This window comes from Polistes fuscatus, unplaced genomic scaffold (assembly GCF_010416935.1).
Source record: "Polistes fuscatus isolate 324 unplaced genomic scaffold, CU_Pfus_HIC Scaffold2, whole genome shotgun sequence".
NCBI classification, from domain to species: Eukaryota; Metazoa; Arthropoda; class Insecta; order Hymenoptera; family Vespidae; genus Polistes; species Polistes fuscatus.
The window spans coordinates 11,844,712-11,859,165 of record NW_025113096.1 but is presented as its reverse complement, the minus strand read 5'-3'; the positions used below and the strand labels follow the sequence as shown (position 1 = coordinate 11,859,165).

Genomic DNA, 14,454 nt, shown 5'->3' with positions numbered 1-14,454 from the left:
AAATGATTACAGCGCTTTAAATCATACAATATCAGTCTTTCAGGGTGCACAAAAGCTTAGGTCGTTCAAAATCTAAGTAAAAGATGATAAGTGATATTATATTATCACATGTTCGTGCTTTTAATCGATGTGTAATACATTTTATTTCCTTGATCGATGACATTTCTTTCTTTTATTTTTCGATTTTTAATAATTATTCTGGTAGGTGTTTTTAGGCTCAAACAATGCACCAATTTAAAATGAATATTTCTTTGTGTCCTATAGTTATACTACTTCCACTATCAATTCTTTCGAAAATAATTAATTCCCTTTCTCTCTTTCTCGCCCTTCATATCCCTTCATACACAATTTCAGCTTTTTCTAATTTTTCTATTCTTTCACTTGTGTTCTACCTAGTCAATGTTTTATACATACTTATATAAAAACGATGCGGGAATTAAATGCAGTTATACTTATTAGAAAAAATGGTTCTTAATTCTTTTTCTCGTTTTTTCTTTCTCTCTCTCTCTTTCTCTCTCTCTTTCTCTCTTTCTTTCGAAATTTGTTTTTTTTAACGGTACAAATTGACAAACGATTAGAATAAAAGTTTCATCAACAATCGTCTAGACTACGTACGTACAACTCTCGCATATTTAGAATTTAATATTTTTTTCTCTATCAGTTCCGCTCATCAACTACATAAATAGTCGATGCTATTGTTTAATCCGTACAGACAACAAACTTGTGTGCACAATATTTTTTATCAGACCAATCAATGATTTTCCCTTTTGTCGAGTTTGCTTTTTCTTGTATTTTTCAGTTTTTACTTTTTTCCATTCCTTGTGAACAATTCAAAAAAATATTCTTTAACGTGTTATTGTTATTCACGCTTTTGGACTGTGTTAGATATTCAACTTTTTAAAGTAATGTATTACAATTTTTTTTTCTTTTTTGTTAATTTGGACAATTCTGTGTATTATTTGTTCCCGTTTGCGCGTGTTGCAGCAGTCTTCAACGACAGAGACGATTTTCATTCTCTAAGTTCTTCGCTATACTTAAAATTACTGTACTCAGTGTTCTTCGATATCGTCCGAGTTTCTGATCATTTATTTATGACGATAATCATTTAATAGATCTTATTCTCTCTCTTTTATTTTTATTTTTTTTTTATTCAAAGTCGTCTTATGTATGTATATATTTTAAGGATTAAATATTTAAATAAATTTAGTACTTGTAAAAATTTATATTAAAGCTATTAACTTTATTTGAAACTGAACACATTTGGAAATGAATGATCAGCACGATTAATTCGTCGTCAATTAAAGATAAATTCAAGTAATTAAACTTAGCTCTAATAAAACTTTATACACACATATATATATTCAATAAAATGTATAAATTGATATTAATTGTATTAAATTTAAAAAATAACTCGAGAAGAAAAAACTACTTTTCATGAACGTCAGCAAACATTAATATTAAATATTATAAACTGAAGCAATATCGCGCAGAACACTGAATTAGAACGAAGTCGTGTTACACTTTACATTTTATTTATTCACGAATAATACTCTCCCTTAAGATCTAAGAAAGGTATGGGCGTGTGTCTGACACTCGTATCTAATGTAACTTCAACGATATTAGGTATAGTAATAATAGTAATAGTACAATTATCTGATAAAAGAGTTTAGTATGTTTTTTTTGTATTCTTTTTCTTTCCACCCCTGCCCTCCTCACTCATTTTATGTTTGAAAAATTGAGCTTTTTCGAAAATTTGGCAAGAGATCATTTCTTTTCATTTTTCATTTTTATTTTTATTTCCTTTTCTTCATTCTTAAATCTTTCATCTCCTTTTTCTTTTCATCGTTTAGATGAACAGAAACAAGTTTTATTTAGTGACTAGGATACTTTGCCTTTGATCGGCAAAATAAACAGCACGCATAGTTTGTTTTTTTGGATTTGCGTACGTGCTGTAATATGTGTGAATGCACGTGCTTCTCAAATGTTATTAATCGCCGTTTACTTATAATTAATGTTCAACTAAAAGTTGCTATCCTATGCGCTACGATGCTCTCTTCTCTCTTCAATAAATATTACAATTATTTACATCCGATGAAATTTTCGCTATTTGTATTCTCACCTGTTTTTTTTCTTATACCTACTCTGTATATTTAATATTGCAATGGTAATGTTTTTGCGAATTATATCGAAGATTAAATTCTAAAGTCACTCTGAAAATTACAATTATGATAGAATGTTTCCTTCTTCTCTCTCTCTCTCTCTTTCTATCTATTTCTTTCTTTTTTTTTTATTTTTGGAATGGTATTTTCTCTTTCTTTTCTTTTTGTTTTTTGTTAATTTGAAGAATCTGTGAAATAAGAAGGTATAGAATATATTATTATGATTTTGTTTTAAAACTCGTACATCTAGGTTCAAAATTATCACACTTTACACATTTACTCGATGATGATATAATATACTATTTACAAGTTTACTGAATTATTTGCGGAATATAAAGTCATCTACACAGATTCGTTGATAACCTATTATTTAAATCGTTTAATTTTTTATTTATTTATTTATTTATTTAGGTCTTTTCTAAATTTGTTAAACACCTTATAGGAAGACTCTGCGCTCCGCAGAAAATTCAATAGCTTAAGTATATTTTTCTGTCTGTATATTTGTGTTTCTGTTCCGCGTGAGTGTGTATGTGGTATTTTTTCTTGATTTCTTTCTTTCCTTTAATATTATTAGAATTATTATTATTAATAATCATTATTAATTATTATTACTATTACTACTTTACGAATTAAAAATAAAAACACGTAAGAAAGATCTGCCCTTCCGATACTTCCACACAAAAGGCCATGTATATTTATTTACCTTTAGGGTAAATAAATCTCAGAAGGCTATATAATATTTGAAATCCATTTTTTTGTCATGTTTAGATTTACTGATACATCAGATTATTATTATTATTATTATTATTATGTTATTATTAATATTATTATTATTATTATATAATTATAATTTATTATTATTTATTTTTAACTTTGCACTAGTCGTATCAAAACTGAAAAAAGAACGCGGCCGTTGATGGACACGTTTGTGTATGTTGTGTGTGCTTCCGTTACATTTGTACTTAAAAAGTATATATATTTATATATATATATATGTATATACATATATATATATATATATATATTTATTCGCCTGAGTATTGGCAGTATATCGCGAATTATTTATTTAATAAAAATTTTCATTTGGGAGTGCGCGTTGCTCGTAAAAATCTTCAGATTCATCATTCTGTGTGTATTGTTAAATACAGATTTTTAAATATTAACGATAATAAATATACGTAAATATGTATCACTCATCAGTTTTTTTTTTGTTTTTCATTATCGTACAGTAACTTGATATTTACTATACGTATATATTATATATACGTATTATATACTCGTTATAAGAATTTTCAGAATGATTCACAACAAATCAACACGGATTTCACATTATATGCCGCATAATACAATAAAAATATAAAAAAGATATAAAAAACTTTTGGTATTCCTTCACGTTAGATATCGACGTTTAACATTACGATGTATATACATATATGTTGATTATATATATATCAATCGATGTGTTATCGATAGAAATGTTTATAAAACGTAGTAAAATTCACGTTTTCTTTTTATATGTGATTAGAATATAACTTGTTTATTTTTTTTTTTTTGTATAAATCACGAGTTGAAAATAGCGATGATCAATTATGTATACTCGAATTATCTTATATTTTCTTCGTGAATTAGTGATTTTACCGAAGATTTCCACTGATAACGTATTTCGGATGAAAGAGAGGCAACAATAACTGTGAACGTATGATGAAAGAGACTAACGTAGAAGGATCGACCAATTTTTTCTGTACATGATATACAAATACAAAACTTTAGAGATATATATATATATATATATGTATATATATGTATAATAGCACGTCTCCGATGAAATTTCTAATATCGGAGACATGTTTGACCCTCCCCCTCCCGTCCTTTTTCCCTTCTTCTTACATTTTTTCATACTTTTCTTTTTCACGGATCAACGAAAGATTATCCGTTCAAACGCATCTATGTAGGAACTCCACAAAACGAGGGTTTTTATTCGAATTGTTTTTCGAAGAAATTCCTAGCATTCTTAGCCCGTATATATTCGTTTTTTCTTTCAATCAATGACAAATATTCTGTTGTTTTAATTTATTTGTTTTCTTGCTTGTTATTCTTTTGGTGTTACCGAATAAGTCGCTTAAAGTTCGGTTACAGCGTATAGATTAGGATCACTACCCTGTACTTGACTCAACGTAGCTACCGTTGGCTTTTCTTGTCTTCCATGTGCCCTGTTATATGTACCGTACATGTTAGGTACAGCATTATTTTGTGCTGTACCATTAAACTGGCTACGCGTGAAATTTCTATCCAACGTTCTCACTTGATCTTGCATTTGATCTTGTATACGAATGTTAGGCGCCTTGTTCCTCACCAACGATCGGAATTGATTCATATTAGTTTGCGATCGCGACTCGAACTCCCAACTTGGCTGATTCGCCGGATTCGGCGGTAATGGACGATTTTGGTTCCACGCCGGTGTTGGGCCGCGTTTTAAATTGGCTAAATTTTTCGGATCCAACGTTTGAGTTTTTCTCGAATCTTGAAAGGTCGCCAAATGTGCGGGTCCATGAGAATTGTGAGACAGGGTGCCGGTAAAAGATGCCACGCTTGGCGTCCAAGGTGGTTCTCTACCTAAGATTTTATATATTCGATAGATTACTGTAATGTAATAATACAGTTTATAGACGACGAAGCTGTGAATTTATTATTTGTATATTTTTTGTTTAAAATCGAGAAGGAAATTTGAGCTCACCAGACCCTGCGGGGGCGTGCCCTCAGTAGAAGTCACTAGATTCAAGAGTTTTGCATTGCTTGCTCAAAGTCGCGTACTGGCCAGGTTGATCTCCGAGTCCAGAACGGTGCTCAGTTCGTCCACCTGTCGACTGCTGATTATGCTGAGACGATTTGTGATCTCCGGCTCCTCCACTCCCGTTAACACCCCCACCTCTATAAACGGTAAACAAAAGAGAACAAAGTTGCAGCATTATCTTTCTCTCGGATCATTTCTTGTCACCTAACTTATTTCAGATCGAATCGTTTAATCTATAAAAAAAATACCTTCAAGAACGTCAATGTTAGTAATGATGAAAATCAAACAATTATGCGTGAAAGATGTAACAACAATCCGAGCGGTACTAATGAATTTAATATCGTTGAAACATTCGTTATTGAAACATCGAAACATTGTAATTCATACAAACATGTTAAAATATAGTTAAGAGAGAGTAGTAAGAAAAAAAAGGAACATAACACTGAGCGCACACAGTTACCATGTTCAATTTAATCACGTAGTTTTAATGAAACAGTTTTTAGTTCGAGGTAATGTGATTAAAAGATAAAATCGGTATTCACTATCCTGTGCACTGTAGTATGTTCTATATAACAACGAAAGCGACATTCAGAAAAGGCGCAGCAGAGTCTTGTGTTGTTAATCGTTAGAACTTGGACATTTGCTTTCTAACATTTCATTATTTATAAAATATTAAAGTTTGTTATTATTTTTTTTTTTTTCTAGAAACTTGGTACAAAATTTGGTGTAGAAAACTCGTGTCCATGATCTATTTTATAACACTGATGCTTTTAAACTATTATTCTCTATAATATAGTAATATCGAATAACAAATTCGTTCAAATAAACATCGCCGTAAAGCGATTTTTAAATGCACATTGCCTATAAAAAAGTTCAACATGTCATCAAATATCTATTCTAAGCAATCAGCAACGATGCCATTAGAAAAACGGTATATATTCCCGTGAAAATATTTAAACGCACCGACGCAACGCCGCGGTGAAAGTCTTTGGATATTTCATTTGAAAGATCTCGTTTGATAAAAATACGAGTATGTAAGGAGAAAAAACATAAAAAAGTCTCATGCACAAACTTTAACATGCTCTCGTGCAGCTGACGTGCTCGAGCAGTCGCAGTAGCGTAGGACGGCGGGGGCGGCGTTAGCAAGAGAGGCTGCTTAATGGTATTATGGGTGCCATGAGCATTCGGATTAAGAGAAGGGGCTGTAGGCGGGTACGACCCTTGGCCACGAAGGGTCCTAGCTGCTATCGCTTGAGATGCTGCCGATGGTGGCAAATATGGATCTTGTTCATCCACTTGGTGGTAATCTCTTCTAGAACAAATCGTAACAGGCATCATATTTTGTTCGTTTGTTTATTTCGGTTTTAAATGAAATTTAATTCTTAACTCACCGTTTACGGATATATATCCACGTGTGAGAATCAACCCATACTAATACAGTGAAAAATAGTCCAGCGGCTAGACTTGCAAGAAGCATGAAGGTGAGGCCGTATCTAAAAAATATAAAAAGATTATAATAGGACACCGCATAATACGCGATGAGAATAATTTTTAATAATTATGATCGATTAAATTTAATGCTTACAATCCTAGGTGACATAAACTTTTAGCAGCATGAACGTATTGCTTGTGAAGTGGTTTACAGTCTAATAACGTCGCTAGACCAGACATGAGTCTATCGACCGCGTTAACGTCGGTCAAGAGGCTACTCAACTTGGGCTTCAGTTGATCATGCTGCTCTTTGAAAAGTTCTGTCGCTAAGCGTGAAACAGTATTCAAGTTTTGCCTCATATTTCCCGCGGCTCGTTGTCCGTCTCTTAGCCTCTGTGTAAAGGGATTCGTGCGAGTGTTCTCGCAATGCGTGTAATACGAGAGCACCTCGGAGGCCAAAGTGGAGGGTACCGATCTAGTTAGATAACCGTCCGGTGACACGCAAAGATCACCGAGGGCGACCGATGTTGCTAAATAAAGGGAAGCCATCAACCAAGAAACTATTACCGCGAATAGCCCAAATACAGAAAATCTGAAAACAATCCAACTTTTTCATTTGTCGATTTTGTATTAATACAAAAGAAATGAAAAATAAAGAAACATCTTTTAATTATTTTTTTTTTCTTTTTTGGGGGGAATTTCTAAACACTTACGTAATTAGAACACATCTCGAGTGTCTAGCAACTCCGACTACAAGTACAACGCAGAGAACAAGAAGTGCACTCAGTACGGCCATAGTAATGGGCCACCTCAGTTGCTCGATTTTTTCCCCCATGCTAATGGCCCCTGCAAGACTGATCCCGCTCAATGGCTTGCGGATTTCGAAGCTCCGGTTGACGGCAATGCTCGTGTTTTGTTTCATACTATTCAGTGCTACCAACAGTAGACCTAACATCGTTTTGTTGCTAACAGGTGCATCAAATTCGTCCCCCAAAGCAGTCAATTGTCGTTGTACTTTCTCTTGTAATGTTACCTCTATGGTGTCCGTCTATATGTAAAAAAAAAGAAAAAAGATATATATTTTCTATATGTATATACATGTATACAATATATATTCATTTTATTATTTTATTAGTATTCTAAATTTAACTAGTCACGTTGAAAGAGTTGTCCGACTTTCTCCGCATTTAACTTAAAGGCCGGATCAAGATAGATTTTCAATTGATATCCGTTTCCAATAAATGACGTGTTTTATATTAAGCAACGCGAAAGAAACGCTGATCTTGCAGCATGCAACTGACATGAGATATAAAGACAGAAAGAGAAAGAGAAAGAGAAAGAGAGACACTTGATAATCGTAACGACCTCAATACGATGAATCTTAACTCGGGCAGTACCACAAGAGCAGTTATAATTTACGATGACGGGATTCAAGTCCATAAAGTTTTCATACCGAGATCGAACAACTCCTACAGAGAATGCTACTAATGAATTTGGAAACGTTCGAACAATTCGATTACTGTCCATTTCATGAAACCGGACGATAATTTAAAATTGTTGCAGCGTTAGATAAATGAGAGAGAAGAGTTGATTATTATCAATGATCGCTGGTCGTTTTCTAAATCGAATCTCTACTGCAAATTTTCAATCACTTTAGTTACCATACGCCATATGCAAATGATTTCTCAATTGACTGTATATTTCCTTGAATATGTTAATATACGTTATATTTGAATTATTTTATATAATATAAGAATACAATAAATTGTCGTATAATTAAATAATTCTCGTAGAGCGAATTTCTATAAAACGTTTAAAACATAGCTATTATTATTTTATAATTAATTCATTTAAAAATTCAATTTGCTTTAATCGAGCATTACAATATCGTCTTCATCGCTACTAATTTCTTTTGTTTAGTAATTGTCGTTGTTTTTATTTTTTTACCAATATTTTACTAAAAATAGTTTACGGTAAAGACGAATTTTCTTAATATAATATTTATATCTAATACATATATATATTCTCACATAAACAAATTGTAAATTATATCGAAGAGAATTTTTGTAGCATACGATTCTCTTATAACACGACTTCGAAAAATTATTTTAACGCATTAATGCGTTATACGAGAATTTACTGTATAACCATCTGGTATTCCTATTAGAACTTTGAAGATTGTGAAATTTGTCGAACAATATCCGAACAATTCGAAACATCTTCGTGGTCCAATATCAAACACGATATACACGTTTCATTTGGAATGACAAGTTTTCGAGTGAGATAGTTTAGTTTATCGATCGAGAAAGGTCGAACCTGGTTTCTCACGCCCATGAGGATCCCATCGACGTTCTTCGCTGCCGCGACTAATTGTACCAAACCATTGTGAACGTCGTCGTTGCCGTAAAGGCCAACGGCAACTGTTCCACAGCAGAGCAACGCAAGGATGGCCAGCGAAAACTTCAGCAGGGCTATCGACCTCCTGGGCCGAGGCTTCCGGTCGCAGCATCTCGTTACCAAATAAACCAACAGTACCAGTAATGTCAGAATCAACCAGGCTGCAGGAATACTACCAAGGATGCCCAAGCTCTGTAATTATCAACGATTAATCATTAATACATTATCTATTTCTCTTTGATGTTTTTTTTTAAACATTGATATGATTAAAATAAGAAATTCATTAACATTTAGAATCATCCAAAAACTAAACAATATTGATGCACATTATAATCACATACCAATATACGTAACTTATATACTATTTTGGTCTAATTGAATTTTTTGTTTGTTACAACGTGCCGCAAGCATCTTGTTCTATAATTTCTTTTTGATAGTTCCTATGATTCTTCACAATAATAATTAGCTTTAACTTGAGATATCGAGGTAAATCTGATTTCTTTAGAAATTGTAAATTCGTTATTAATTTATATTTAAAGGCTGATGCGTGTTTGTTCATTTTTCCGTTACACAAATGTTGTTATATAGTCGTGACAAAAATTTAAGTTACAGAGGGTTTAAAGTCATTACAATTAATTGAATTTATTTGAAATAATTTATATTAATTTATTGGTAATTCGAAGCAATCGATATATTTATTTAATACATTTTTCAATATTACAAGTTGCTTTTCTAAAATATAATATTTGCCAAAAAAAGGATCGAGTTTAAATTAGCCGATTAAAATGCAGAGAAAAAAATAGATGAAAACGAGACGGGCAATAAAACCCGCATGTATGTACTGTACGGTATATTTTTGTGAGTTTCAAAGGGTAGCTTGTTGAAGAGTGAGGTGAAAAAATATGTTGAAGCGGGATAAACAGTCCTCCTGGTGTTCCCAATTACTGCGACTCGGTGTCGCGTCGAGGGTGCTCAGACGTGGGTCTCAGTCAGCTAGAGGCACGGCACCAGTAGGTACCACCTTTCCTGACTTGGTTTTCACCGTTCTCTATGGGAATCACAACCACGAAGGAACTTACCACCCCCTACTCATTCCCTATTGCAAAAGTAATGCGTTCGCACGAAATTTCGCGTCTATTCGTATCCCCTCGAATCTGCCCGCCACCGTCGTCGTCGTCGTCGTCATCATCACCCTTTTCTACCTAACACCAAGGATAGGGGAAAAAAGAGAAAGGGAAAGAGTTAAACCGAGCTCGCTTTTTCAAGGACTACCTGCAACGAATATTCAAGTGGAACGTTAATTTCTCTGTGAAATTGTGCCTTTTATTATTTAACTTCGTTTATTTTTTTCTTTTTTTTGTATAGTGGAAATCATCGATCAATTATTTTGTTTTTGCGTGCAATACTAAATTGAAATTTTTACATGGAATTCGATCAAATAGAAGGAATTTTTTTCAAATTTATTTTTGAAATATGCAATTAATTGTGTACAGTAGACTCTTAAGTATAACGCGGTTAATATATTACGTGTTAAAAGAAATTTGGGTTATAGGAAATTTTTCTTTTTTTTTCGAAGTAATTTACAATTAATTCATGAAAGTATGCGTTAGATATAAATATTGAGAAAATATTTCTTTGTCGTTAATTATTTTTAATGACGTATAATTAAGAAAGAAAAAAGAAAAACCAATTACGAAAATGAAATCTAATAACGATGAAGAAAACTATGCAACGCTCAATCAATGAAAATTGAATTTATGAAAGCGAGTAATTTCCGCACTTTATTATACAGCTCGTTTTACGAGGAATCGCGTTATATCAAAATAATAGTCGTAATAACTTTTTGATGTTTTATAGAAATTCGGATTGTAGGAATTCGTGTTATACGGAAGTCTATTGTATATAAATTTATTTTTATTCACCATCGTCGTCGTCGTCGAAGTTATCATTATTGTCGATAACATAACAAACGAGCAATTATATCACAAAGTTGTGTAATTGTTGACTACTTGAACGATACATTCATCAATGATTACGTTAACAAAATATATGTTTAAATATTATAATTGTGTGTATTTAGCATATATGTACATGCATAATCTATTTATAAAGTAATTAAGATTATTTGTAAATAAGAGGGTTGATTTTAAACATCAAACGCTTACTCGGCAAAATACTGAAAACTCATTATAGTCGAACATCTCGGTATATACCTGTCCTGCATTATGGTTCCGGTCGTTGATGTCATTGCAAACAATAGGTCAGTTCGTTCCGAGACGTTGAGCTTTACGTGGACGTACGTACGTACGTTTACGTTATATTCTCACCGACTCTATTTCACTGATTGTGAGATACGAGTATTATTGTCTTCCTAATAAAGACATAATATTTACTCAAGTAAATCTTTTAATTCACTATAACATTATATTCTATTATTACACCATCTCCCTAATAAGTTAACAGATGTATTATATTACTCGGTAATGTCAAAGTTGTATTATATTCATAATTATTGATATAAATACGTATATAATGTTCAATTTAAAATGATTAATCGTATTTATATGCTTTTTTTACTTTTCCTTTTGCTAATTACTTTTTTACAAATACTTTCTCACATCTATAGAATAATATCAAAGATAGAAGACTATCAAAAATCGTGTCTTTTACAGATGTCTCTTACAGATCTTTTACAGCCTGTCTGGAATCAACGGCAAATGATTTTTGTTTTTCCGAACGGGTCACTCATCAATTTTATTAACCGTGTCTCCACTTTGGTTGACTTTAGTGATCTGATTGGAACTAGTATAATCCAATGAAAAAGTAGAAGTAGAAACATGTTTTTTTTAGGCACATAACAATATCGAACAATGTTAGAAATTACAAAAAATAAACAAAAAGTTGTATATTATTAGGGCACATTAGAAGCTTGAAATATTTTAAACTTGGCATTCGTATAAAAGGAATAATTTATCTTCCCTATCAAAATGATATCAGGTACGTAAGTAATTCAACGTAGTTACACCGTTGATTTATATTACACATATATACATAAATATACGTACGTATACTGTATACCTACATTCAGATATACATATTCGTATACACGTGTAAATTTAGTTAAAAAATAAACAAAATAAGAACAATGTTAATTCGTATAAGCTAGGCAAAGTGATCGCTGTGATTGATAGAAAATTAATTTAGTGTATTAAAATTAGTAGAATATTACATTTTGTAATATAAATGATGATCCTTTAACAGAAGCAAACATATACAAAGACACTCAAATTTGACTTCCTCTAGAAGAGTTAAAAATGTGACAGTATGAGGATAAAAAAATAAAAAGAAATTCTAAGAGTGTCGAGCCATGAGAGTAAGAGAAAGAAAAATAAAAAGGTAAAACACAAAAATATAAAAAGGATGAAACGAAAAGGTTGAAGAAGTAAATAGAAGAAGAAGAAGAAGAAGGAAAAGGAGTTAAAGGAGTTAAAAGAAGAAAAAAAAATGCAAGTAGTATGGAAAACGAACGAACGAACGAGTTAGCTGGACGTCGCGGGTTGCAATGGCAGAATCTGGCATGGTGTGCAACTAGAAAGCACAATGGCCCGGGAAAATTCAAACAATGCACAAAGGCATCGCATAATGTGCCTAGGGGCAATGTGTGGGTTTAGCGGGCAAGAAACGAACACTCGTTCTCCATCTCTATCTCTATCTCCACCTCCAACTCTTCCTCTTATTCGTCGTCGTCGTTTCTGGAGCGGCTTCGTCAAATTTTCCGAGAATATATTTTCGTGGAGAAAAAAAAAAAAATGGAAAGAACAAACGAAAAATTCAACATCACTCTAGAACCGCCATCTCTCCATTTTTCCTGCTTTTTTGTGTTTCCTGTTCATTCGTGCGTCTAGATAAATATAAGAATAAATAAATAAATATATACATATAATATATAAATAATAAAAATATATATATATTTATTTATTATTTTATTATATTATTAAAGCGAACCAAAAGTTCGTGAGTTATTAAAATTAATATTTCCAAAGTAAATTTTACAAAAACAATTCATTATGCAGTTCATAACACAATTTATAACACAATAAAAGCACGAACTTTTGGTTCATCCTAATATTTACATATATACATATATGTTACCGGCAATGTACGAAAAGCCTAGGCATTGTATATAATGCCTGGCCTTTTTGGGCAATGTACGAAATTCCTTAGACATTGTATAAAATACCTACACATTCTATAGAATGCCTACGAAATGTGTGAAATATGAATACATTTTTTTCATTTTTTAGCTATGTATATTTGAATGTATATGTGTGTGTGTGTGTGTTTCGAGACATATTTGGTATATATTTATTACAAATTGATAGGGAGATATTGAAATATTCATAAACAGAAAAGAAAAACGCTCAATATTTCTGAAATAAATGCATTTTTCTCTTCATCTCGATAACAAATGACTTATCGGCATATACGTACATAGTACATACGTATACGGATATATAAGAGGATGAATGGGAATAATCGAACTTGTCTCATCGAATTGACAAGATGAAACTGACATCGTTATCGACGTTTTCGACAGTTTTGTAGTTTTATTACAAAAGACGCTCGAGTTTTTCAGATTCGAAAATTAGGAATTGCTGGAAGCGATCGTGAATGTTCGGAAAAGTTGAAACAATTCGAAAGTAGGTCTCCTGTATCGGATTTACGTGCACCCCTTTTTCCACTTCTTTACAGAAGTATGCGCGTATATAAGTCGTTTTTTCTGGAAGTGGTGTATAAGTCTAATTTTGCAAAAAAATGGGTTAAGATCGGTTCTAATTAAGCATGGATAATGACTGTTGTGTTAATATTATTAATAACAAAATCAGTAGAGTACGATATCTTTATGAATTAATCGAACAAAAGTTTTTCTATAAAATGTTAATGCATACAAATGTATTAGTTTTTGAATATTGTATCCATTTGAAGCCTAAAAAAACTTTTTTATTAATTATTATCAGATAATAAAAGTGAACAAGTTTATATTTTTGAAACAATATCTGAATTCATTAACATTTATATCAATATTTTTAAATTAAGTTTTTTTAACACTAATAATAATAATTAATTTTATTTAAAAAAATGATCTAACCTCAAGATAAATCTCGGAATGTGGATTGAACGTGTTGTTGACCGAATGAAGAGACACGTTCAAATGTGGTAGACTGTGGAAGACCCTTGCTAATTGTGGTACTGTGTATTGTTCGGGAAGTTGCTGACCACCCGCCATTTTGGAGAACCCTTGACTGAAACCCCAAAAACCCCGTTGAAGAACTTCTCCTTCTCGTCAAGACATGCTACGATGTACCTGTAATCATAAATCATTGATTTTATTTCATTCCAACGAATTATTTATATCGGGACAATTAAACGCAAATGCAATCTTATTAAAAGTTTGAATTCAATATAATAATAATAATATTATTATTATGAGACTTAATAATTTTGATAGAAAATAAAATAAATTAGAATTTTCTGCCCATCCTATACAGGGAAACCTCGTAATGGCCACTAATATTTTCTAAAATACTAACAATAATCACACAAAATTACCCTGACAATTTAAAATAAATGCATTATATTTTTTTTTGTTATAAATAATAACGTAGAGAGAATAGC

General features: G+C 31.9%; 2 protein-coding genes across 8 annotated transcripts in view; both read right to left on the bottom strand.

The window, feature by feature from the left end:
* Positions 1–4,063: 4,063 nt before the first annotated feature.
* Positions 4,064–4,546, bottom strand: LOC122516712. Its single transcript, XM_043634757.1, has one exon. It carries the CDS (start codon positions 4,531–4,533, stop codon positions 4,279–4,281), a length of 255 nt encoding a protein of 84 aa, XP_043490692.1. The 5' UTR covers positions 4,534–4,546; the 3' UTR covers positions 4,064–4,278.
* LOC122516710 (protein tweety) overlaps positions 4,487–14,454 on the bottom strand; it is a 31,440-nt gene continuing 21,472 nt past the window's right edge. The window contains exons 2-9 of one of the 7 annotated variants that reach the window (XM_043634749.1): positions 13,928–14,143; positions 8,698–8,970; positions 7,095–7,429; positions 6,536–6,988; positions 6,342–6,443; positions 6,023–6,262; positions 4,894–5,087; positions 4,487–4,772 (exon numbers count right to left, since the gene is read on the bottom strand). In XM_043634749.1, the coding sequence (XP_043490684.1) occupies positions 4,916–5,087; positions 6,023–6,262; positions 6,342–6,443; positions 6,536–6,988; positions 7,095–7,429; positions 8,698–8,970; positions 13,928–14,065 (1,713 nt within the window). In that variant the 5' untranslated portion in view covers positions 14,066–14,143 and the 3' untranslated portion in view covers positions 4,487–4,772; positions 4,894–4,915. Of the gene's footprint in view, positions 4,773–4,893; positions 6,263–6,341; positions 6,444–6,535; positions 6,989–7,094; positions 7,430–8,697; positions 8,971–13,927; positions 14,144–14,454 lie in introns of those variants that run through there. The other 6 variants (XM_043634754.1, XM_043634752.1, XM_043634747.1 and 3 more) reach the window with 6 other exon arrangements.